Here is a 24,938-nt window from a genome sequence, read left to right as displayed (position 1 = left end):
ACTGTGTGGCTCTTCACAAATTTTATTTAGTAAGAGATGATAAAAATGTCTCTTCAGTTGTAAAGGTTGCAGATACCTGTTACAGTAGAACATTAAGTTGAGTTTATAATTTTACTTCAAAATAAAATAGATAACGATATTATAAAAGCTTTTTTGGAGGAAAACGGAAGACACAAAATGTGAAGCTTTTTACAAAGATCTGAGCAAAGCCAGGGAATTTAGAAGAGCTGGCTCCTCCCACTATGACCAGCAGATGGCGGTAAAGTCTCATCTGCCTTAATGCGAATGTTAAAAACAAAAAAAGAAGAAGAGGGAACAGGAAGAAGTTTTTAAAAAACAAGTCATGGCAGCTACCATTCAGAGTTTACTGGAGGAAATCTCGGGTGTAGAAGACCCAATTGAAGAGCTCCAGAGCTTAAAAACAGCTCTGTTGGCAATTCCCGCCAGTGCTTTGAGAGAGTCTGTGAGCGGGCAGCGTTTGGATGTGGTTTTCTCTCTGCTGGCCTCAAATGACAGGTTGGTTCTCAGGTCCAACTCAGAAACTGCTGCGTGAAAACCGCTGAATCAGACGATGTGTTTTAGTTTTGTTATAAACTCCTACACGAACTGGGGGTAGGTACAATTAGGCAACGTTATCGAGCTATGCTAAAAGTGTAAATTAACCTATGCTAGTTGTTAGCGTGCTAGCTAAGTGGCTATTGTTAGATTCAGCCCTGTTCTCGTGGTTTTAAAATTGAAACCGTATTTGTAATCAACTAAACATTTATTTTTTAAGCTGTCTATAAGTGTTTATGTTTGTATTTGGGTAATAATGGTTGTTTTTCTCATCCTGGAGACTTTCCTTTCTGTACAATAGTAAGTTTTATAAATATAATGATAATTATCACAATAACAGTACTAGTAGTAGCTTTAAGATGTCTTTGCAAAATGGAATAATGCACAAACACCAGAGTTTTTTGAAGCCAGATTTGTTATGTAAAAAGAGAGTATTAGATAGTTTGAACATGTCAGCTTAAATTGCAGCTGTAAAATAAATGTTGAAAGCTGCAGAGCTGCTTATGTAACGTGAGCTTTGTTCTTGCAGAGAGCAGGTTGAGCTGTGTGTGGACATTCTTGAACGCGTCCTGTTTGCTCTCAGCCCTGTCCATGTGGTCCAGAACTATAGAGCCGAGCTGCAGGGCGGTTTGACGCATCCGAATGAAACCGTTAAGATTCTGGCCTTGACACAGGTAGGAAGTTTGTTGACACGCAAAGCAGAAACGGCCAGAAACACGTCACCCTGTTTCATTTCTTTATTTTTCAGATCGGGAGAGTGGTGGAGCACCCGGAAGCTGTTACAGAAATTCTCAACGATCATGATATCTTACAAGCGATGATCCTCTGCATCAGGGAGGAAAAGATGTCTGTGGCCAAACAGGTGATAACTGAAGCACAGATAGGCGTTAATAATAGATCTACAGCGTGTACAATAACTTTTTAATTTCTTTTGTAGGCGATTCATTCCCTCTCTAAGATAAGTCACTCCAAGCCTGGCTTAGACAAATTATTCAAGAGTGACCTCCTGCATGTTGTGAAGGATGTGATGGCAACAAGTGACACTATCAGATACAGAATATATGAGGTACATCAAATTGCTGCACAGTTTTACAGATACAAGAAAAAAGAACTTATTCTGGAGTATTTTGGGTTTGTCTTTATGAGTGTAATGTTCTGTTTAATTAATAAGAAGATTATTTAAATTTCTGTTTAATGCATTTGCTGTGGCCATCCAAGTTGCACTACTAAAAAAGAGAAGTTATGCTCGTTTTCCTTTGCCTTGCAGCTGGTGGTGGAAATCGCATCTGTTTCTCCAATTTCTCTCGGTTACTGTGCCAACAGTGGCCTCATCTCCCAGCTGCTCAGTGAACTGACAGGAGATGATGTGTTAATTAGGTGAGGACATTATGTCAAGGAAGTGTTTATCTTTTGTCTGACATCATTTTATATTCTCACGGTCTTACTTTTTTTTTTCTCATACTTCTATTATTATTATTTATATATTTGTTTATTATCAGGGCCACGGCTGTAGAGATGGTGACCACTCTTGCTCACAGTCAGCATGGTCGTCAGTATTTAGCTCAGCAGGGTATCATGGATAAGATCTCCAACATGATCAGAGGAGCAGAGACAGACCCCTTCTCCTCACTCTACCTTCCTGGTAAGTGTTTTTTTTTTAGACTCCAAATTCAATCAAAAACTGGAGGCAGTTTTTGTTTATTCAAATGAGCTAAATTTAAATTTTTATTTATTTTATTTTATTTTTGAAGACGATAGAAAAACTTGATTCAGTCCTGTTGTAACAGAACGTGGAGCCAAAGCCGAACACATAATTTGATTTAAAAGAACGTAGAAGTACAAACGATTTGGTTGGTCCCTAACAGTGTGGATATTGCTGGTTTAGGTTTGGTGAAGTTCTTTGGGAACCTGGCCGTCATGGACAGCCCACAGCAGGTCTGTGAAGCCTACCCAACCTTCCTGACCAAGGTGTTTGAGATGGCCCTCGATCCGGACCCTGCGATGACCGGAGTGGCCCTGGACACTTTGGGATTGCTCGGATCAACAGTCGAAGGGAAGCAGGTTCTGCAGAAAACAGGCAAGTTTGATATCTTTTAATGATACAGTATGACCCACTAGTCCTGCACAAAAAGCCAGTTGTATGAACAAATTAGTCCTAAAGCAGCGTGTTGGATAAATTCAAGAGAGCTTGCGTAACCAGTCAATTTTATTAAACTTTTTAGTTTGGATAAAAATCAACATATTGTTCCAAGCTTCTGTATAAGTTAGTGACAAAGTTTCTTTTGCAAAAGAATAACCTGTTTTTTATAATCTTAAATATTTTGCTGATTTGTTTGTGTCTGTGTGTTTTTTTTAAATCAAACCCAATTAATTCAAAGGGGCTCTGTTGTGCCACTTAAGTCATTTTATAAGATTATCAAAATGTGTTACATAGTCATCTCTGAATATTAAATGCAAATTGTTTTCTGTAATCAGGAGAAGAGTTCCGGACTGTGTTTTCAAGAATGAGCCATCTTGCCGGTTCTGGAGCTACTGAGCTTCGAGTTCGCTGCTTGGATGCCATATCACAACTTCTGACCTTACAGGTATTTATGGCCATCTTTGATTTATTATACCTGAAAAATATGACCCCTTGATGATTTTTTTTATCTTTTCTTTGCAGCCAGAGCATCAAACAGAAGACCTTTTGTCCTTGACAGAGTCCTGGTTTCAGCTTTTATCTAACAAGCCCATGGATATGATTCGCAGCATTAGCACACAGCCTTTTCCAGAGCTTCACTGCGGGGCTTTACAGATCCTCACTGTAAGTGCTGTTTTGAAACCGCCAGCATTTTATTGTTATTATCAACCTATTAAGTGATGATAATCCTTTTTTTAGGCCATTGCCAGTCAACCATGGGGTCAGAGGATGATGATGGTCACCCCTGGATTTATGGAGTTTGTTTTGGATCGTTCAACAGGCCAAACAAAGGAGGCCAAAGATGCCAAGTTTGAACTGATTGGGTCTCTTGTGGGTTCATCCACAGCTGCAGAAATACTGGGCAGTCAAAATTACATCCGCCTGAAGACTTACCTCAGAGAAGGACCTTACTACGTCACAGCTGTGGCCTCAGTCGGCACAGAAGGAGCCAACTAAGAACCTACAGGAAGCTAATTATTGCTTGATTACTAGGTAAAAATCTAGGTTATGTAGTGATTATTCACTGAGTTTAGAAGTAGTTAGAAGAATGTTTCTAATAAAACCATTTTTTGAAGGTTTGCTGGGTGAGATGTAGGATGTGTGCATCTGGAGCTTTACTAAAATGAAAAAAAAAAACTTGTTTTAGTTCTCAAAAAACAGACATATTCCTTGAAAATGGATTGCTGTTGAAATCCCACACAAACCCATCAGTCGCTGTGCCACAAATATAGTTATTTTCACATTGATTCACTACAGTTCAACAGAGTCTATACTGATATGTTAAAAGAGTTTTTCAGTTTAGAGTATTTAAGCAATTATTAAGCTTCCAAATGTGTGTTTTTTTCACCTGTTTTTCATGCAGACACCACACAAATTCACTTCTCTATTTTTTCCTGCTTAAACTTGAATAAACCTGCAACACTGATTTCTTTATCTTCGTGTCAATAATAATTTGTTGGAATTTTTTTTAATAAATATGTGACAAATAATTAGTTTCACGGCTATATTGTTTTCATTGACCTTTTCTACTTTGCTGAACAAAATAAAAGAACCATTAAAAGAAAAGTTAAAGGTGTAAATAATATTTTGGAAATTCTAAATAAATTTAAATCTCTAAGAAAGTCTATCATCTAAGATAAACTGTGAAATATTGTTAAATTACTCACTTATAAATATTAGAAGTATCTAACAACATGAACAGTGCTAAAAACACTCAATGACAACTCAGTACAGTGCATTTCTGAGCAATAAATCATTGAGCTACATTTTGTAACTAAATCGGTATCAGTAAGGGTTTTTATTATTATTCCACCAACATGAATATATTTGTTGAAATTTTCCAATTATCTTGTAATCACTATTCAAAGCTGGTGCCTAATTCAGATAAAAAAAAATACACAGAAGTTGTTCAAACTGATTTCACCTTCTCTGGAAAAGCCTTGAGCTGTTCCATTTTTGTTTTACGGCTGTTTACAAATCTTAATAAACTGAAGCATTGTTGCAAAGAAAAGTGGGCAAAATTCCTGTAAAATCCTGTCAGAGATCGATATAGTTCTACAGAAATTGGCTGCTATGGTCCTAAAAGCTGCTGAATCACAGTGTGGCCTTAGTTTTTTCTTTTTTTTTTTCTTTTGTACATGAGGGTAGATATAAATAATTTTAGGGGTTAGACCTTTTGCTGCAAATTTCATTTGTGTAAACACAAAACTGTTTTATCCTTTGATGTCTTTTTTTGTGCCTGTGAATCATAAGTCATTCACGCACTTTGCTACTGACCGTTTGTCTCAAAGACACACTTTTTTCCCCCATTTTTACGAAATGTATTCGCAAAAAAATACCAAGGATAACACTGTTCGACAGATATTTTTTTCTACCACAAGGTGATTCAAAAAAGTTGTTGGCTGAAAACCTTTCATATATTACATGATGCACTGAAGGATGATAACCAGGCCCTGTGTCAGGTCTTTGTGGATGATTTTTTTCTATTTTTAAGAGAGATCTGCTGCCTCAATGTTTGGGAACCACCACTGAAATGCATTTTTTTTTTAAATTGCACTTTAAGGTTTGTAAACTAGAATTTAAGCTAAACTTTAAAAAGCATGAGGTTAGAAAATGTCAAATTGCACTGTTAAATGTCCAAGATTTTCTATTAAGTGAGCAATAGCAAATCAGCCTTTGCAGGTTTCTCAGCAATGAATGTTTTGATGTTTTGAGCCTTCTTTTGATTTTCAAATTTAGATTCCCGAGCTTGAGAATGACATGTAGATGAGGGGTCAGGTGAGTGGCTGCAGACACCAGATGGAGGCAGTGATGTCAGAGGTCAAAAGGTCATCACACTGAATTTAGCAACATGGAAACCTTCCTTCCTGAGCATGACAAAGATGCTTTGTGTCCTCCTCTATCACATTATTAGCTAAATCCTGCAATTATATTTGGATTTTAATTATGCTGCTCTGTCTGATTATTTCCACATTCTTTATACTGGACTTACTTTCTGCATAAATGTGAAAAAGCATTTGCATATTCATTTTCAGCATTAATCATTTACACGTTCCTCCAGGTGGAATATCACAGATGTATTTTTTTTCCTTTTATAGATAAAAAAGCTTCTCTCCCATTAACACTGACTCAATCACAAACGTCCATCATGAGCTTGAAACTCTTTTGATGACCTCACGTCACCATCTTGCCTGTGATTCATAGACCACCTCTCCCACGTCTTCTCCTGATGCGTCATCAGAAAGAAAGAAATATAAGAAGAAAAAAAAACAAGGTTATAAAAACATCCAGTCAGTCTGTTCCTTTGGTATTTGATTTTCCATTTCTCTTTCTGCATTAGTGCACTGACAGAATACGTTTCAACACAGAGATGAATATTTTACTAATTTTGTTTGAAAACCCAAGCTTGTATACAAAGTCAGAACATCTTGCTTTGTATTTTTTTTTTCACTTTGTCTGAAAACACAAGCTGGATTTTCTCATGATCATGGAGAAAAGGTTGAATTTTGCTTTAATGAAGAGTCAGCCTGTCATCATCATCATCATCATCATCATCATTATCATCATCACCAGTCGTGTGCAGGTATAATGTCTGAAATATAGATAGTTTTAGTTGGACCCCCATTCATTATTTTACACCCTGTCAGCGTCCAAATAAGTCAGCAGGAGAGACACAGAAGCTTTACAAATAAACGTTTTTGTAATTTACAAAAAAATCTTAATTACTGTAGTTTTGGGACCTATACAAGAGGTCAACATAACAAGAGACAAGAGGGAAATTAAAATTGTGAGTGATCGGGCTGTTCTGACACAAAAGGGGGAAGAAAAATAATTTAAATAAACTAAATTACGTAAAAGAAAAACTGTTAGCAACAAAACAAAATTGACAAAATTAGTAAGTTTTAATTCCAGTGTAGGCTATAATGTTCAAAGCTCATTCCTATTCAGAACAACTTGATATAGTTAATTACAGTCAGAATCTGAAAACTGTAATTATGAAGTAAAATGTTGTCTAAAAGGTTCCAGTGCTCCTTCAGTTTGATTCATTCTTTCATTCTAAGCAAGTGTGAGTCAGTGGGAGACAGTGTAAAGAAACAAGACCCTTTAACAGGAAAAAAAAAACTCTCCAGCAGAACCACGGTCAGGATGGGCAAAACACAAGCATAAAAAAACAAACACATACAGAAGCATTAGACTAGGCATTTTAAATGAAAGAAGAAAGTTACCGACAACAAGAGCATATAAATAAATCCCAAGATTCCAGAAATCACAATAAATCTGCGGTCTGACAGTGGAGTGCTCCAAAAGAAAAATAGGAAATGATATGACCTTGAATGTTGATGCAACTTGGTTGTTGAGAGCTGTGTATGTTAGCAGTAACACCTATCTATTTATTCATTATATTTTACCTGCTTCTTCCTTTCAGGGTCACGGAGGTCACTGGTGCCCAGCAGTCACTGTGTGCACTTTCCAAAAAATCTGGAACAGGGGCACAGAAAGGCTGGGCAAAGTTGAGGAATGCTCATAAAACAGTTGTTTGGAGCATTCCACTGGTGAACAGTCGACTGGAAACACGTGAGTGTCATAATTAGGTATAAAGTGAGCATCCCTGAAAGGCTCAGTCGGTGTTTACACCAGCGAAACATCACTGAAAAAGCTCCTGGAATTCAAATACTGTATAGGAATGCTGCATGTACGAAAATCATCAATAACTCACCTGTAAAATCCTTTTTAATTCCCTGATGTTGCATTGTTTGCCTATGTTTCCACTTTGAGTGTTAGACAAAGTTCCAGAAATCAGATCAGATGCAATCTATGATCTGAAAATGTTTAAAACATCTATAGTGAGTGTTAAAAACAAAACAATTTGCATCAATGCTTCTGTCAAACATCACAATATTATTTGAAGTCGCTAGTCTCAGCATCAACACCTCCAGGAGCCCTGCAGTTGACCACCTGCAGTCAATCACCATTAGATTAGACACAAACACAATATAACAGAATGCACTCATGTAAAGACATAAGAAAACATTACGGTTGTTTGTTTTCTACTCACTTGGCTGCAGCAGTTTAAAGAATCAAAGCTGCAGGGATCCCAGTGACTGGAGCAATGAGGACACTCTTCATCCCGACCGCTGTGGAATTAAACACGTCTCCATCCTCCGTGTGGTAGAGTGGCTGTAAGTTTTAATCCTGCCGCAAATCAAAGACACACACAGTCTCAAATGAGAACACTGTCTGGATCTGTAAACGGTTGCCATTTCTGAAGTGGAAACATTTCCTTTGTATTTTTGTGGACACCGCTGTAACACTTTTAAGAAACTTCATCTCTTCTCATCCACAAAGTTTCAAAACAAGAACTGGATGAAATGGATCTATAAGAGCAGGAGAGAGAAAGTTGCAGCTCTGGATGCTCTGACTGGTTTTGTTCGGCGATTTTCTTATAAAAACAGAACAAGCATTTTAAGACCTAAAATAATAAGGTCAAGAAAAAGGATGGATTGACTTGTTCAGGCCTTTATTTTCTTAGACTTGATGAAGCCTAAAACTGGTGCTACAACAGTTTTGATTGGTACTTTAACTCAGACTCCCTGATTTGGTCTCTGTGCTCACTCACATATAAAGGGGTGTTTCATCACCAAACCACCAATAAAGTTGCATCTGAGGGATCTATCGGACTTTCAGCTCACTTTGACAAAACCATCAAACTTGCCCTGTTACACCCCTCAGGTATAAGTAAACTGTAACCGCATCTAATTTAGTGATTTAAATCATTATAAAACAGTACAACACAGTCCAGATCAACACATCAGTGATTATAAAATGTTTTTTTCTTTACCTGTTGTGCTCCATCTGCACAGGATGTGAGGCTGAGCCACTGAACAAGAAGAGGAGGACTCTTTCAACAGTGCTACATCTCATTAATACAGTCAAATCAGTGACAGTTGTCACTTTGCCTGCAGCTTCAATCTGCATAGAGTGAGAGAGGAAACTCTTTCAGAATGCACCTGCATAGGTGAAAGAAATAACTTTTGTTTTTGTATGTAAATATTTTAAATCTTTCTCTTTGGGGGGTCCACTCCTGTTTGAAACATCTTTGTAATAAAGAGTTACAAAAGAGCAGCTCAATAAATGCAAAGACAAGTTTCAGGTGGTGGTCTCAAAAGCCTTTTTTTGTTCAGTTTTTGTGTGGAAGGTACAAAGAACACAGTCTGGTCATAAATAATGAGTTTGCTATTTTTCTTTCTTCCTTTTGTACCCAGACAGTAAAAAGTGAGCCCTTAAACGTCTTAAAGTCACTGTAAGATTAAAATATTTTTCGTCTATTTTTCGTCTACATCAACCTGATGCAATAAATCATAACTTTTTGAAGATAATTATCAACTTATCTCATCGTTTGAGTTGTAAGTACCCAAAGCTTCCACCAGATGGCGCTCATCACACTTGTGTGGACTAACGCGCATCTTTGTGCGCTCAGAGAGGACAGAAGCTGGTCCAGACCTGTCCTCTTCATCTTCTTCAGTATTCCCCCTGCCTCTGAGGCCGTCGGCTCGTTCTCCTGCCTCCCCCATCACACTGATCCCACCTACATCTCTTGATTAGTCATCTCTAAGACTTCATCATCAGACAGTTGTCACTTTGCCTGCAGTCTTGCGTAGGCTGAGAGAGGAAACTCTTATGCACCTGCATAGGTGAGAGGAAGAACTTTTTTTTGTATGTAAATATTTGAAATCCTTCTCTTCGGGAGTCCACTCCTGTCTGGCAGGTCGCCCTCAGATGCAAATAACCCAGGAAGACGACCTTGTTCAGGACTCCTCCTCCACGCCGACCGCAGCTGCTCTCCAGTCCGACCGAGGCGCCGGATCTCCGGCCAACATCATGTGCAGTGAGTGCTACGTGAACCAGACGTTTGTGAACGACGATGGGACCGTGAGTGAGCACAGACCGCGGTGAGACTACACGACTTATAGCCTCATTTTAAGTAGTTTTACAAAGTTAGATGAAGAATAAAAAGTTAGCTTTGATTTGTTTAATAAAAACAATAAAAAAGAGGACTCTAGTTATTATGATGTCATGCTGTTCTCGCATTTTATCTGTTTCTGTTTATTCAGCTGCTGACATGCAGCCTTAGTGAAACTGCACATTAAAACCACATTAATATGAGCTCAACCTTAGCTACTCTTAACGCAAATGCTCGAATAGCAGCAGCACATTTTAAAAATCAAACCTCCTAATTATATGCATTTTAGTTGCCTTTCAAGCCATGCAAAAGTAGTGTTTTATGCATTTTTCCAATTCATCAACTTCAACAAGAGTTGATTACAGTGTTTATGACGTGTGTGCACCAGTCATTGTCTTGCTTTTGAATGTTTCAAATGCATGTGTCACAAGGTGGCTCTAAATAAAACTTTATTCTAACAAAAAACAACGAAAAGGCTGACATGGATGGATGCACAGCAATGCTTGACTGGTGAGAAACAGGGAATAATAATAAATAAATAATACCAGGTCATCATTGTAAATGAGAATTGGTTCTCAACTGGCTTACCTGTTAAAATAAAGGTTATACTGTAAATAAAAAAGGCTGTGACTAATGAGGGGAGGTGGCTGCAGCTGAGACTGGGTATGGAGGAACAGGTGAAGTAGGCGTGTCAGGACTGTGGAATAAAAACTAACTGAGGAACAGTGAAGAAATAAACAGGTGGAACAGGAGAGCAAAAAGGAACAGAACTAAGCACAAAAAAAAAATAAAATAACATGATAATAAGAGGGGAGTAAAGCCAAACAATAACTCAGAGAAAAGATTGTTGGAAAGTACGAGTCACGGGATGAATGCAAAAGAATTTCTAAGACCCTAAACATCAACGTGGTTTTTTTTTATCTATTAACCAGAAATGGAAGGAATATGGAGCGTGTAAATCAAAAACAGGCTGTATTTCTTGGCAGAGGTTTGTTATTACGTCTGGCTTAGCGCATCTGGTCTTGAAAAATTCATTTCATATTCTGATTCAGGTCTTGTTCCATTGTGCAACACATCGTATGGATCATGTTTTTCTGCTTCATTGTTTACTTTTTTCAGCAGGTCCTCTTTTATTGATCATAGTCTCCCTGTGACTAAGTCCAGACCACAATATTAGTGTCATTCATGCTCTCTTTAACACCAAAGCACAATTTCATGCCCTGATTTGTTAGAATGTCAGCTTTTAATTTTCCCTAACATCTCATCCTAAAAAATTTGGAAGTACAAAGATGTGTTTGACCAGTCTCAGCCTTAAACTCATTTGTCAAGTTCATTGACAGCTTGTGTGAGCTGAGTGTGTTTAATTGAACAAAGAACTACAGGGAAATATATCAATTATAAAACATCTCTGATGAGCCTAATGCAGGAGGATAGCAGAGAGGTTATGGCTCTGTGAACAGCGTGTGTTTCTAGGAGACTGAAAGCAGCACCTATCCTCACACCAAACCACAAGAACTTCACTTATGTTAATTTAGGAGGGGATGTGATTATTACTCAGCATCTAAGGATTTATGGAGAGTAACCCATTAATCTCTTAGAAACGCTTTGTCACTTTAATCAACTCCTGTTCTGTCCTAACATCTAGCTTTTCCTAGAATCAAAAATAACATCATCCACACTGCATTAGATGTGCTTGTCTGCTGCACCTGTTTACAAAGCAATTTATGATTTTGTACATAAAATACAATAAAATGAAGCTGTGCAATAAACAACCACATGCTTAAAAAACTTTTGTATTTGCCTAAATGATTACATATAAAAGCTTTCAGACACAAATATGTATTTCTGCTATTCATTCATAATGATTTGACTGAATGTTTCTTTGGATAAACAATATATAATTTTAGACAGTGTGCTTCAATTACCTTGTTTTTCCGGCGGTTCCAGTAAAAGCTCACATTTTCACTCTGTTTCTTTTCTTCCCCTTGTTTCATCTTTGTGCTTCTTTCACCACTTCCTGTCCTTTCAGCAGCCTTCTTTTTTTTTTGTTTATATGAAGCATTTTGTTTTTATATTTCCTCCTTTCCCCTTCTGCCATTTTACTTTTCTCCTCTCGCTCCTCCAGTTCCTCTGCAGCACCACTTCAGACTAACAGCAGCAGCAGCAGCAGCGGAGTCATACTGGACATCTCCGCTCTGAAGATGGAGCAGCTGGAGAGCGAGGTGCCTCCGCTGCCGCCCCGCTTCCGCTTCAGGGACCTGCTGCTCGGGGACCAGAACTTCCCGAATGATGACAGGTAGGGAGCGGAGTCAACATGAAATCAATCAATCAATCAATCAATCAATCAATCAATCAATCAATCAATCAATCAATCAATCAATCAATCAATCAATCAATCAATCAATCAGGCACCTACATTAAACAGACTTCACTGTTCTGTTCGGAGGGATTGCTTTAGAAATGAAACAAAAATATGTCTGTTTATACAACATAAAGCTTTTTAGAATCAATCAAAAGTACTGCACATATAGATGATCAATTCAGTTGCTATTACTTCAGCTTTTTGTAGATCAAATTGTTCTTTATGCAAATGAAATCAGCAGCTGTCAAGTAACTTAAATCAATTATTAAAAAATAAACAATATGTGGCTTCCAAACTATCATATGTTCATATTTAGGATTTTATTTTCACTCTTTTTATTTGTTCTGTAAATTGAAAAAAAAAACTGAACCAAAGTGAATTAAATTTAGGTATATTGAATATCCTTTTCATCAGTCATGTTAAATCTTTGAAAATGGTTAGAACTGCTTTACTTTCTTGTGGAATTAGGAGAAACGATCATCAGTGATGGTAGTTGAGCTGCTTGTTCTGAAACAGAATTTGAAGCAAATGCTGCTGCAAATTTAAACCAAACTCCTCATAAAATCCACCAAACTCTTCATATCACATCAGGCGTTACAGACGCTGATTTTTGATCCTGTTTGTTACATTGAAAGCTTGAATCCAGATCCAGTGTTCACACTAGAAACCCTGTTTCTTTTTAATGTTAGTTTTTTCTTCTCTACCTATTATCATAATTATTTATTTATGCACTTTAAAAATTGAAGTGTTGAATTTACTCAACACATCTCAACTGGTTCCACCTAGTAGAGTGGCAATATACCATATTTAAAAGAAAATATGTATTTCGCTTAATTTACTCAACTTGGTTTAGTGGAACCAATTTAGTTAAGTAAATTAGTAGTAGTAGTATTACTATAAAAAGTACTTTTACTTTTACTTTCCCAATTTTTGTGAACAGATTTATGACTTTTACTTAAGTACTTTTCTCATCAGTAAAATTTCTTTTTATCAAAGTTGTTTTCTGTTAAGGAATTTTTAATTTTACTTAGTTTTTTCCAAGTAACATTTCAAAATGTTAACTTTACATCATTTTCCTAAAATGTTCTTTTCATTGAGATTTATAATTACTTAAAAAAACATTCACTTTGAAAATTACTTCAGCATACTGTCTTCTTACAAAACATATAGCTTTTAGCTAGCATTTATGTGGTGTATTGCTTTCACTTTGCCACTAGCATTTTGCTACATTTACCTTTTGGCTATGGGTTAAATTAGAACAAAGACTGAAAGGTTTTCATCCCAAAAAGAAAAAAATTGTATAGGTCCTCTGGACGGGTTCTTCTCTAATGAAACGTTTCGTCTCTCCTCCAAGAGACTTCTTCAGTCTGAGAGTTTCAGGCAAAATTCAGGCTTTTAAGCCCTGCCTCCATGTGACTGATACTCACATCACATGGCTATCGTTGACACCTAATCAACACATTGTTAACAGGGGGTGGAGTGATACTGGCAATGGCCGCGCTGTAGGAGGGGGACAACTGAAAACGGAGGCCTCCACCTCTGTTTAATGATGGACGGTCTTTCTTCACAAAAATGGCTTCTTTTACTCCTCTCTCAAACCAACGTTCCTCTCTATCAAGAATGAGAACATCCTCATCTCTGAAAGAGTGACCGCTGGCCTGTAAATGAGTGAAAACTGCAGAGTTCTGGCCATTAGACGTAGCTCGTCTGTGTTGGGGGCACACTGGCGTATATCGTAAGCCCACCCACACCGACCAATATTTGCGTTTTGACTCCCACCACCCACTGGAACACAAGTTAGGAGTGATCAGGWCTCTGTACCACAGAGCAGACAGTGTCCCTACAAACCCAGGAGCCAGGCAGAAAGAGAAATCACACACACGACAGGCCCTGGAGCAGTGTGGTTATCCTGACTGGGCTTTCCTGAAAGCAGACGGGAAACAGACAGGATTCCATGCAACCTTCAGGCAAAAATGAAGACCCCAAACCCAGACCCAAACCAGTGGTTATTCCGTATGTTGCGGGTGTTTCGAAACACCCGCAATGTTGCATGGAATCCTGTCTGTGTTTCCTGTCTGCTTTCAGGAAAGCCTAGTCAGGATAACCACACTGCTCCAGGGCCTGTCGTGTGTGTGATTTCTCTTTCTCCCTGGCTCCTGGGTTTGTAGGGACACTGTCTGCTCTGTGGTACAGAGTCCTGATCACTCCTAACCTGTGTTCCAGTGGGTGGTGGGAGTCAAAACGCAAATATTGGCCTGAGTCGGTGGGCTTACGATATACGCCAGTGTGCCCCCAACACAGAGGAGCTACGTCTAATGGCCAGAACTCTGCAGTTTTCACTCATTTACAGGCCAGCGGTCACTCTTTCAGAGATGAGGATGTTCTCATTCTTGATAGAGAGGAACACTGGTTTGAGAGAGGAGTAAAAGAAGCCATTTTTGTGAAGAAAGACCGTCCATCATTAAACAGAGGTGGAGGCCTCCGTTTTCAGTTGTCCCCCTCCTACAGCGCGGCCATTGCCAGTATCACTCCACCCCCTGTTAACAATAAGTGTTAATTAGGTGTCAACGATAGCCATGTGATGTGAGTATCAGTCACATGGAGGCAGGGCTTAAAAGCCTGAATTTTGCCTGAAACTCTCAGACTGAAGAAGTCTCTTGGAGGAGAGACGAAACGTTTCATTAGAGAAGAACCCGTCCAGAAGACCTATACAATTTTTTTCTTTTTGATTTTTTACCTGGATTACTGAGATGCATCAGGACGTTTTCATCCCGCATGTTGGGTGGAGCATCTGAGAAACTCAGGATTTTATCCAAACACAACAATAGGATTCTGAGACAGAGTCTGCTCCATCCGAAGAACAAAACCTCCCAAATACAAACTGAACCATCTGCAGTTCAGTGCAGTGAGGAATGTTCTCCACAGATACACGGTTCATCACAGGAGAGCAGCTCTTTACGACAAGACTCAGCTGTCCACCCACACTTCATAAGAGACTTGCTTTTGAAGATCAAAAGGTTCATAATTTGGACAGAGTTTGAGAGGGGTATAAGAAGCAATTTATGTCAATTGAGAAAATTAAATGGGGAAACATGTCAGGTTTCAGCTCTCTAAAATTTACAAGGGAAGATTAGGACTGATACCATTTTTTGTCAGAGTCGGTGTATGATTGAACCTGCAAAGCAGGCAGAAATGAAGGCTTGAAGGTAAAACCTAAAACTGTTTTATTAAATAACAGAAAGAAAAGCTGACTGACAGCAAAAGAATAACAAAAATAACAGTAATGAGAAACATGAAAAACCATGAAAACAAGCGAGACTTGGAGCATGAAATCAGGCAATGAAGACTGAGGACTGCAAATGCAACAGAGGATGATTGGAGAGTGGAAGCACATGGGTGATTACAGACTATGGACAGGTGTGAGTGGCAGGCTGAAGCTAACTGAGGAGAAAGCAGAGGAAATGATACAGCTCCATAAGGAGACTAGACAGGAAATATGAAAATAAAACAAGAATACCAAACAACAAAACAAACTGAGACAGAATGACATGTAAAGGACCATAAAAGACTGACCAAGACAACAATCACGACAATTTTTACTCTAATTAATGCAAAGGATGAAGACATTTCTCTATGAGCCAGGAAAACAAATACCCTAATGATTCTCCTTTGTGATGGGGCTGAGATTAACATGTGAATCCAGGTTACACAATGGAGCGTCTAATGCAAAAACATACATTAGGCTGCCTTCAGGCCCCAGGCCTCACTTACAATAGTGACCTGTGCTCTTAATGGGATTTGCCTGGTTTAAAAAGGTTAATAAAATAATAATAATAAAAATAATAAATGATAAGTTTAATGGCAGCTGTCTTGGAGTGGTTAGGGGAGTTATCCTGGAACCGGAAGGTCGCCGGTTCGATCCCCCGTCCAGCCGTCTCAGTTGTTGTGTCCTTGGGCAAGACACTTTACTCGCCTTGCCTACTTGATGGTGGTCAGTGGGTCCGGTGGCACCAGTGCACGGCAGCCCCACCTCTGTCAGTGTGCCCCAGGGCAGCTGTAGCTACAATGTAGCTTACTATCATCAGTGTGTGAATGGGGGGGTGACTGTAATTGTAAAGTGCTTTGGGGTCTGGAGGGACTTGACAAAGTTCAGTCCATTTACCATAAAAGCTTGGAACTCTTGGTTGATTGAGAATTTTCATGAGTGCTTTTTCTAGCTTCATCTTTTAGCTAGGGGTTTATTCATTTCTAGCTTTGCTCTTTTTATCTTTTAGCAGCGATTTTATTTTCCTTGAGTTTCTGCCTTATAGTTTTCTGCCTCTACGAGTTACAACAACAGTTTCAACTCCTTCAGCTGTTTTTTAAGTAATTCAGCTCTCAGCATTCATCCTGCATTTTCACAGTAAATACCATTTTTGGAGTTGAGATCTCATTTGAACAGTTACCAGGATTAGTATTGTTTTGTCTTTACAGTATTCATTTTACTGATTGCTGTACCTGTTTTTGTAACAGCCAACAAATGCTCCTAATTGGTATTCACACCCACTTGATTCATCTAGGCACCACTGTTTTCAGTCATCATACGGTTAGATGAAAGGGATTGTGTTTGGAGATTTTACCTCGACAACCTCCTGCTGGTTCAAGCAATCACACGAGGAGGTAAAAGTGCTCTCTGATTCTGGTGTAGATTTTTTTAAAAACTTTTAATGCTAAAAGTTAAAAACTGTGCTGTGTTTGTGTGATGTGGGGTGCTGACCATGGTGCTGAAATTTAGCTCATCTCATAAAGTTTCATGTTTTAGCAAAACACACACACACACACACACACACACACACACACACACACACACACACNACACACACACACACACACACACACACACACACACACACACACACACAGCTTTTTATTTTCCTGCAGCATCTTAGCCTACTAGACCTCACTAAAACCTACAAATTTTTAGTTTGTGATTGCTGATTCAACATTCAAATGATTGTTTTCTGATGTATTTATTGTTCTGTTTTTCTTTACAATTTCACTTTTTTGGCTCAATTTGTGCTGCTTTAGCCATTAACATCTCTGCTTAATAACCTGCCTCTGCACATTCTCTGTTTCTGACTTCAATTGTTACTTTTAACTTTTACCCAAAATTTTGCTGCTTCTTGTTGCTTTGAGATAGGCTTGCCTACTGTTTTTTGATACTTTTAGCGTTTAGATAGCCACTTCTTTTAACTTTTAGTGTTCTGTTCCTCTTCGTTTTATGAACTCAGTTTTACCTTCTTTAGCAGATTTCAGCAGTAATTCAGCATTCAGCGTTCACTTCATTATTTTGGACCGTTTGCTTTTCATGGAGTCAAAACAGTGTCACTGTTGTGTTTCAAAGAGCTCCACCAAAAAAAAGGCTATTGAAAAAGCAACACATTATCTGTCTCTGCGTATGTTTTGAAGAGCACGGAGATGATCAAATGTAATTACAACAGAAAGCAGGCTACAGTGCTGTTTGAAATAATTCCCATATCTTTTTTTATTTAACAAGTAAAAACAAGCTTTTAGTCCAACGTGACCTTTTGCCCAGCTGTCCTTGCAACAGTGGCTGTTTTCATCCTTATAAAGCAGCCCACATTTAAGCTCCTATTTACATGGTTATTATTGTGTTTTCTGCTCTGCCCCTGACAATGAACCGGCCTCCTGCCCCCGGCTGATAGGATTGTCGTGAGGAAACGATGCTTCAGGTTGTATTTGCTGTGGTCATTGTGTTGAACTCACAAATGTCACTGGCTACTTCTTAACAGGGATAATCCATCATTCAGTTGCTCGTTTCTCAAACCTGCAGAAAAACACATAAATCTATTTAAATGTGGCCACAACCTCAATTATCGTCTTCTGTCTGCAGTATTAGTTTTCACCTTGTTTTCTTTATTTTTAAAGGGATCCACGATTAGTTGCAACATCAGACTTTATTTGATAAACATTTATTTTAACTGTAACATAAAGACTGTAAAATACTGTAGGCTGTTTAGTTTTTATAATTTTTAAAAATATATTTTAACACGGACGGAGCCATTTTATTTACACAMAAAGCATTCTGGGTAAATGATGACATGGATAGGACCTCGGTGTGARYGAGCTMWAYYYASCCTGTTAGCTTTAGCATTAGCCCCGATGCTATATTGCCTTATATGTATTAGCTCAGCGCTAGCGCGACAAACAAGCTAAACTGAGGTCCTCCATCCATATTTTCAGTTACAGGCTGAGTCATTTCTACCTTCTCCTCTCTGTCATCGCTTTCTGGTTTCATTTAAAAGAGTCGATCATCAGATATTGTCCAAGATTAACCTTCAGGGTGGACATAGCTCGCTAGCAGCCTCACACCGATGACCTACCCATGTCATCATTTACCCAGAATGCTTTGCRTGTAAATAAAATGGCCCCATCCGTGTAACATATTTTTAAATTTTTAGTTTAAAAATTATAAAAACTAGGCATCCTACAGTATTTTTAATCTTTATTTTACAGTTAAAATAAATGTTTATCAAATAAAGTCTAATGTTACAACTAATCAGGGATCCCTTTAAGTGTTTTTATTGTCTGGTTTCTAAGAGGGAATTCTCTCTGAGTTAAATATAAATGTGAATAATGTCATGAATCAGTGTAAAGTGCTCACTTGTAGAGCTCAAAAAGCCACATTCAGCGGATGTGCGAGTGTGGGCAGCAAGAAGTTCAAGTGGATCGTCCTGTTCCATTTTTTTTAAAAACACTGAGTCATGAATGGGTCACCTGTAAATTAGCATTTCCAATGTTTCCCCTCCCCTCAAAAGAGAGACAAAATCTTATAAAGCTTCAGAACAAAAAGCAGAAGAAGTCCTTTCTTCTTTGTTTCAAGCGCCACTTTCTTGTTATGAGCCGCTTTCAACACTTGGCTTGTGCATCTTCTATCAGAGGAGCAAAACAAAAACAAAACACCACTCAAAAGTCAACAGAAGCTCATTTTGAATCACTGATGGGATTTAAATGGCACCAAATAAAGCAAAAATCAGTCTTTTCTTTCACTAACCCTTAAACACGTCACTGCTCATGTTTGTCAGTCGTTGCAGTGCAGTAAAGGCGTCCATGTTGCAGCAGCAGCATCCGTTTGGGTTATTCCTATCGTGTTGCTGTGGCAACAGGCCCGCGCATGCGAGAGAAAGAGAGAGAGGGTAAAAAAAATGTATAAAACTCTAAAAATATGCCCATTCCTCACAAGAAATGATCAGTCAAAGCGCTCCATTTCTTTCTTTTATACAATTTTTTTCTCCCCCAGCATTAAAATTTAAAAGTCTATATAAACGGTTTGCAGTCCACACGCAGTGGGGTTTTTATTTTAGAGAAGCACTGAGGAGCTTTGATAAACAAGCTGCAGGAATTAAGACTCGCTGCACTTTGCAGTTGGGTGACCTGCACGATGGATCCAGAGAGCATCGTCCACACCTGGGTCAGTCCCTCTGTGGGGGCGTGGAGGTCGGACACGCTCGGTAACGACGGCGGGCAGAGGTAGGGTCACACGGGGAAGTTTATTTCTTTGTGTCCTGGTTTTAATGGAAGTGAACTTCACTGATTAGGAGACAGAGGCACAGAGAGATCTTAATAATGTGTTGTTGTTTTAAGAATGGACAAATTATGGATTTGGCTGATGAGAGGCATTGGTTTGTCCAATTCAACAAGCGCGCTCAAAACCTGCGGAGCTGCACAAAATGAGAGCAGGAGTATGAAGTGTGGAAAGTGCCACAGATTAGCTGAGAGAAACTCTCCTGTGGCATTATGGCTGAAGTACAGCTGTCTCTCCTAAAGGTTTCTTAAAACATTTATTCAACATATTGAAGAAGTCGAACGTCTTGAAAAAACAATTGAATCTTATTTAACTTTAATCAAAGACTTTAAGAGAGCTGTTTGCTTCTATTACTAGTTGTCCTTTTAGAATAGGATGTAAATGTCCTGATTGTTGGAACAATTTATTCTTTCCCTAATTGCATAAACAGCAGATTAATATTTTTAATTAAAACATACAGCAGTGTTGTGTGATGATGCTCATGGGTGGGTTGACAGAAAACATAGACATATGCATTTGCAGAGTGTATTCGATTATTAATACATTTTTATTATCAGAAAAGTCAGACACTTTACCAGATTATTCTAAACAACCGAAGGTCCAGGAGGTCTGTGATTTAAGGACAGTTTCTGTCTTTCTCCTGCACTGTACACTGAAAAAAACAAACTTTTGGGTGTCGTAATATTTATTTAATTGTTCTTTTAAATTTTACAAAAAAAATCATAATCTCTAAACTACTAGAATTTACTAAATAAACAATACGCATTATGTTATATATCAATATTACTGTACAAAAAAAGTAAAAGCTAATATAATTTTCCCAGTAATATTGAAGTGTTTTTTCTGGNTGGGTGTAGTAACATTTATTTAATTATTCTTTTAAATTTTACAAAAAAATATCAAAATCTCTAAACTTCTAGAATTAACTAACTAAACAATACGCGCATTATGTTATATATCAATTTTACTGTAAAAAAGGTAAATCCTAATATTATTTTACCAGTATCAGGTAAATTTTACCTAAATTGATCAAGTACATGTTACAAGATTTAATTGAGCAAATTAAGTAAAATTTACCTGATTTATTCACAAATCTTTAACTATATTCTTAATAACTTTTACTAGATAAAAATGAGTACATATCACATGAATTTGTAGCATTTAAATTTACTTAACAAACATTAATGCAAATTGTTACGAGGATTCTTTCAAGTAAATCTGACAAGTTATTTTTTTCAGTGTACTTGTTTATTTAGCAACCAAAGCATATTTTCTTTCACTTCATAGCTCTGTTTGTTCATATTTAACAAGATATTTTTAAACTAAAATGATTTCTGTTATCATAGATTAGCCAGCTTTAGATTAGATTAGAGAGACCTTTAATGTCATCGCACAGAGCACAATGAAATAACAGTTGACAGTTTGACATGTTTCACATGCAGTTTGTGCCAAGCTCCAACAGATCCCGTCAGCTTTTGATTTGAAGAACCAAAAATGTTGTCAGTTACATCAAAAAGATAAACCTAAAAACACAAAGAATTGAAAATGATCTTCAGACGTGTGAGTTTCACTAGTCAGGAGTCACCTCTCTGGAAAGTTTGGGTACAAAAATTATTTTTTTGAATGTTCAATTTGACACAAATGATTTCTTGTTTTGTTTCTAAGTCCAGTTTTGGGAAATGAAAAAAATTACACTGGAAACAAAGTTACATCACCATCATGGGTTGTTGGCTACCAGTCCCTTTTAACGTCCTTAAAGAAATTCTCTCATTCTGAAGATGACCTGAGGTCTGGCTTTGTCTTCTTCTTTGCCTCAGAATTGGCACAATTCATCCTTCATATACAGCTGCTTGTTTACTTTATGAGAGATCAAACTTGCAGTGCAACAAGTGATGAGTCTTGAGCCAAGCTCCAGGAATCAAACAAGCTAAATTTAAAATACAACAGCTGATGGCACATTTTGCCATCATGCAACAAGAATGTATTTTAAATTGATTAAAAACCCTATAATATTTGTTGAGACTGTTTGTCCTGTCATTATATCTTTGTTGATTTGATTTATTAGCAATCAATACTTGGTTTTGTATCACTATTCCTTTGTGGATCAGAAGCTAAAATATTTGCTGCTGTAAAGTATTTTATTTTATTTACAATCCTGCCTGCTGTTAGAAACAAGTGCTGCAAGTCACTGTTGTTATGGTATCAGTTCATAAAGTACGTCAACTTATAAATTATATAAAATAGATGTTTAAAACTGAATTATTTTATGTCGGGTCGTCAGGGTTTAGCCTAAGAAGCAGATATTTTTGGTTATACTGTATTTTACTTGCTAAAGATTATCATGTTTTAATCAACTAGTGTTCAGTTCATGACATGTTCGTGTTCTGATCATTTTAGCTTTTTCCTTTTAAGACATACTTTTAATTTCTTTGGTTTTGTGGGGGTCTTTTGTTAAAAACTCTTTAACGGCAGTAATGGTTTTAAAAAAAGATGTAAATTGTAGCGCTTATTCCCTGGAATGCCAAGGTGACACGACAATATGACTGATGTCAGACCACTTCAACCTGTAATTGTACAGCATCTAATTAAGGGTCATTAAATGCACCATTATGTGCATGTGCACATGTGTGGGTAGAGCAGTGAGACAGACAGACGGATAAAACTCTCAGACTGTGACAAGCAGCTCTCTGTTGAAGTGTTTTCTCCTCCAGAACTCGTCTCTGCTCTGCCACCCGACCAGATGCTACAGCTGTGCAACAGATCGCGCCGCAGGGACTTTCTCGGTCGCTCCTCTGTGTTGCGTCTCTCTGGATCTGTCGTGGAGTTTCAAAAACACAACGGCCCATGATTCTCGCACCTTCTGATTGCGGTCGCTTCAAACACAAGCCAGGATTTGGGCTTAACGAAGCAGAAAAAGCAGCACATCTTCAAAAGCATCTTCTAATTTCTTAAAATTCTTAGCTTTTATTTTATTATTTTTTATAATTGTCCTTATCTAGTCTCCTTTTTGATATCAGTGCTTTGAAAATTAATAATGTGAAAATTTATTTATTGCTCCCAAACAACAAAACTGAGTCATTTTTTACTTTTTTCTTATTTTTCTTTTTTTGCATTTCTCATTGTTTGACAGTTTATTCTTGCACAAATAATATTTTTATTACATGAATGTTATACTGGTCATACAATATGTGTTGCTTTACCTTTCAGCAGAAACAAAAATTGTAGAAAGGCTTAAATGAAAGTTTTGTTTAGCTTTTTTCAAAAAGGTAATATGTTTTGTTTTTGTAATTCATTCTGAATTGGTCCACACTGGATTATAGCATCTGACATGATTATAACTAATAAGTTTTAAGGTTTATTTAGGATTATGATCATGCAGTTGTTGTCGCTGCATAAAATAATTTAGTCATTAGGCAACCCATTTACTCTTGTGGCTAAATCTCTGTCATATTGTAAAAGCTGATCTTTGATGGCTTTGGTTCAAGCTGCGCAGCAGGCAGTGTTCTCCTCAATAGCAGCCTTGTAATTGGGAAGAAAATAAGAGAGAGAGATAATTGCCTTAAACTCTCCTCAGGCAGATGATTAGATAAACAGCTAATGAATATTCATGCTGTATTTTTTTTTTTAATCCATCTGTGTGGATCTGATGGGCTTGTTTTACTGACAGCTTCTGTCCCTCTCCTTTCCTGTCAGGGTGCAGGTTGAGTTTTACGTGAACGAAAACACCTTCAAGGAACGTCTGAAGCTTTTCTTCATCAAAAACCAAAGATCAAGTAAGTGGACGATGCATCGGGACAAAATGAAAAAAAAAAAAAACGCATTAAGATGCTTGGAATGAAACCCAGATGCATTTTGAACAAAACGAGAACAACCACACATCTTCATGAGCGTTGCACAGTAACGCCTATTTGTTTCTGCAGTGATGTCAAATGACTCAGATCCCTCCTGTCTGTTTATCTCCAGGCCTACGGATTCGTGTGTTTAACTTCTGTCTGAAGCTGCTCACCTGCCTGCTGTACATCATCAGAGTGATGACAGACAGACCCGGGCAGAGCGCCGGCGGCAGCCACAGTGCTGCGCAACAAAACACTCCAAATGGCAACAACAAATGGTTGGTTGACATAAAAAAAAGTGTCGGGTTGACTGCATTATCACGCAGATATTTGTACAACACATAAAGCATTTATGGAAAGTTAATGAACTGCAGATAGACGAGGGAACAAACAGGTCAAAGCACAGTATAACAAGAAATAAACTTAGCACATAAAGTAAGGAAAGTTGTGTTTGGTAGATTATTTTTTTGTTGTAACAATACGTCTTGGAAAAATATCTTATGACGTTGGACAGCCTGGTAATTTCCCTTTGAACGGTGCAACGTTTGTAAGGAACATGCATTTGTGGGATGAGCAGTAGAGCTGAGTATGTGGGTTGTGCACATGAAAATTTAGCCAAATCTTCTCTGCCAAACAATTCATTTTGACATTGACTCGTTTGGTGTTTTGTGGGACTAGATGATTGAAGTTTGGAGAAACAAGACATTTTGACAATTTTTTAATTTAACTAACAGGAGCCTCGGTAGCATGTGGAAGAACCATACACAGCCACAACAGTCTGGCACCTCCTTGACTGCAAGTCTGTAGAAGTTTGTAAATGCTGATAGGGTGAGGAAACAGTTTTCATGTGTGCAAGCCAAATACTGAGCTCTACTGCTCATCCCACAAATGCACATTCCTTACAAATGTGGCGCCATTTAAAAAGGAAATTAACTAACTTTGCAACAGTATAATATTTATTGTCAAGAAGCATAGTTACAACAATGACTTATCTACCAAACATAAATTTACTTACTTTTTGTTCTACATTTAGAAGGGCTGGTTATTCATTAATAAATAGGACATTAACATCTGTTACGTAACAAACATGCTTTGAATTAAAGAGATCTTACTGTATGTAGGAGGGAAAGTGTGTGAATTATTACGAGCATGTGTCAAAAAAAAGAAAACTGGTTTCTAACAAAACAGGTGTGGAACTGTAGAAAAAGATAAACTAACAGCACAATAGTTTTGTTTTGTGAATCATTATTGGCCACCACTAAAAAGTGAAGAAAGGGTAATGATTGTTGTACGTGACTGCATGTTTGTCTGTGTGTTTATGAGTCTGTTAGCAAAGTATCTCATAAACTACTGGATATCACTGGTGAATAATCGCAGAAATATCTTGAGATTATTTGCGATTAAAAATGTTAATCTATGCCCAGCACTGATATATATACTGTGTATGTATATATAATCACCTT

General features: G+C 37.7%; 2 protein-coding genes across 5 annotated transcripts in view; both read left to right on the top strand.

Annotated features, from left to right (window-relative positions):
- Positions 1-301: 301 nt before the first annotated feature.
- On the top strand, positions 302-4,227 carry psmd5 (proteasome 26S subunit, non-ATPase 5). 3 transcript variants are annotated; one of them, XM_014006546.1, is made up of 10 exons: positions 302-516; positions 1,139-1,229; positions 1,304-1,417; positions 1,493-1,621; positions 1,823-1,932; positions 2,055-2,197; positions 2,441-2,632; positions 3,031-3,140; positions 3,218-3,358; positions 3,434-4,227. In XM_014006546.1, exons 1-10 carry the CDS (start codon positions 344-346, stop codon positions 3,689-3,691), a joined length of 1,461 nt encoding a protein of 486 aa, XP_013862000.1. In that variant the 5' UTR covers positions 302-343; the 3' UTR covers positions 3,692-4,227. The 3 variants fall into 3 exon arrangements, with proteins under 3 accessions (XP_013862000.1, XP_013861999.1, XP_013862001.1); XM_014006545.1 differs by having other exon boundaries at positions 1,085-1,229; XM_014006547.1 differs by lacking the exon at positions 302-516 and adding an exon at positions 557-612.
- Positions 4,228-9,304: 5,077 nt separating this feature from the next.
- Positions 9,305-24,938, top strand: part of kcnt1a (potassium sodium-activated channel subfamily T member 1a) — a 46,991-nt gene continuing 31,357 nt past the window's right edge. Inside the window, exons 1-4 of one of the 2 annotated variants that reach the window (XM_014006542.1) lie at positions 9,305-9,684; positions 11,821-11,991; positions 23,336-23,415; positions 23,606-23,753. In XM_014006542.1, the coding sequence (XP_013861996.1) occupies positions 9,512-9,684; positions 11,821-11,991; positions 23,336-23,415; positions 23,606-23,753 (572 nt within the window). In that variant the 5' untranslated portion in view covers positions 9,305-9,511. Of the gene's footprint in view, positions 9,685-11,820; positions 11,992-19,427; positions 19,588-23,335; positions 23,416-23,605; positions 23,754-24,938 lie in introns of those variants that run through there. The other variant, XM_014006544.1, reaches the window with a different exon arrangement.

This window comes from Austrofundulus limnaeus, unplaced genomic scaffold (assembly GCF_001266775.1).
Source record: "Austrofundulus limnaeus strain Quisiro unplaced genomic scaffold, Austrofundulus_limnaeus-1.0 Scaffold36, whole genome shotgun sequence".
NCBI classification, from domain to species: Eukaryota; Metazoa; Chordata; class Actinopteri; order Cyprinodontiformes; family Rivulidae; genus Austrofundulus; species Austrofundulus limnaeus.
This window is presented reverse-complemented; position numbering and strand designations above follow the sequence as displayed.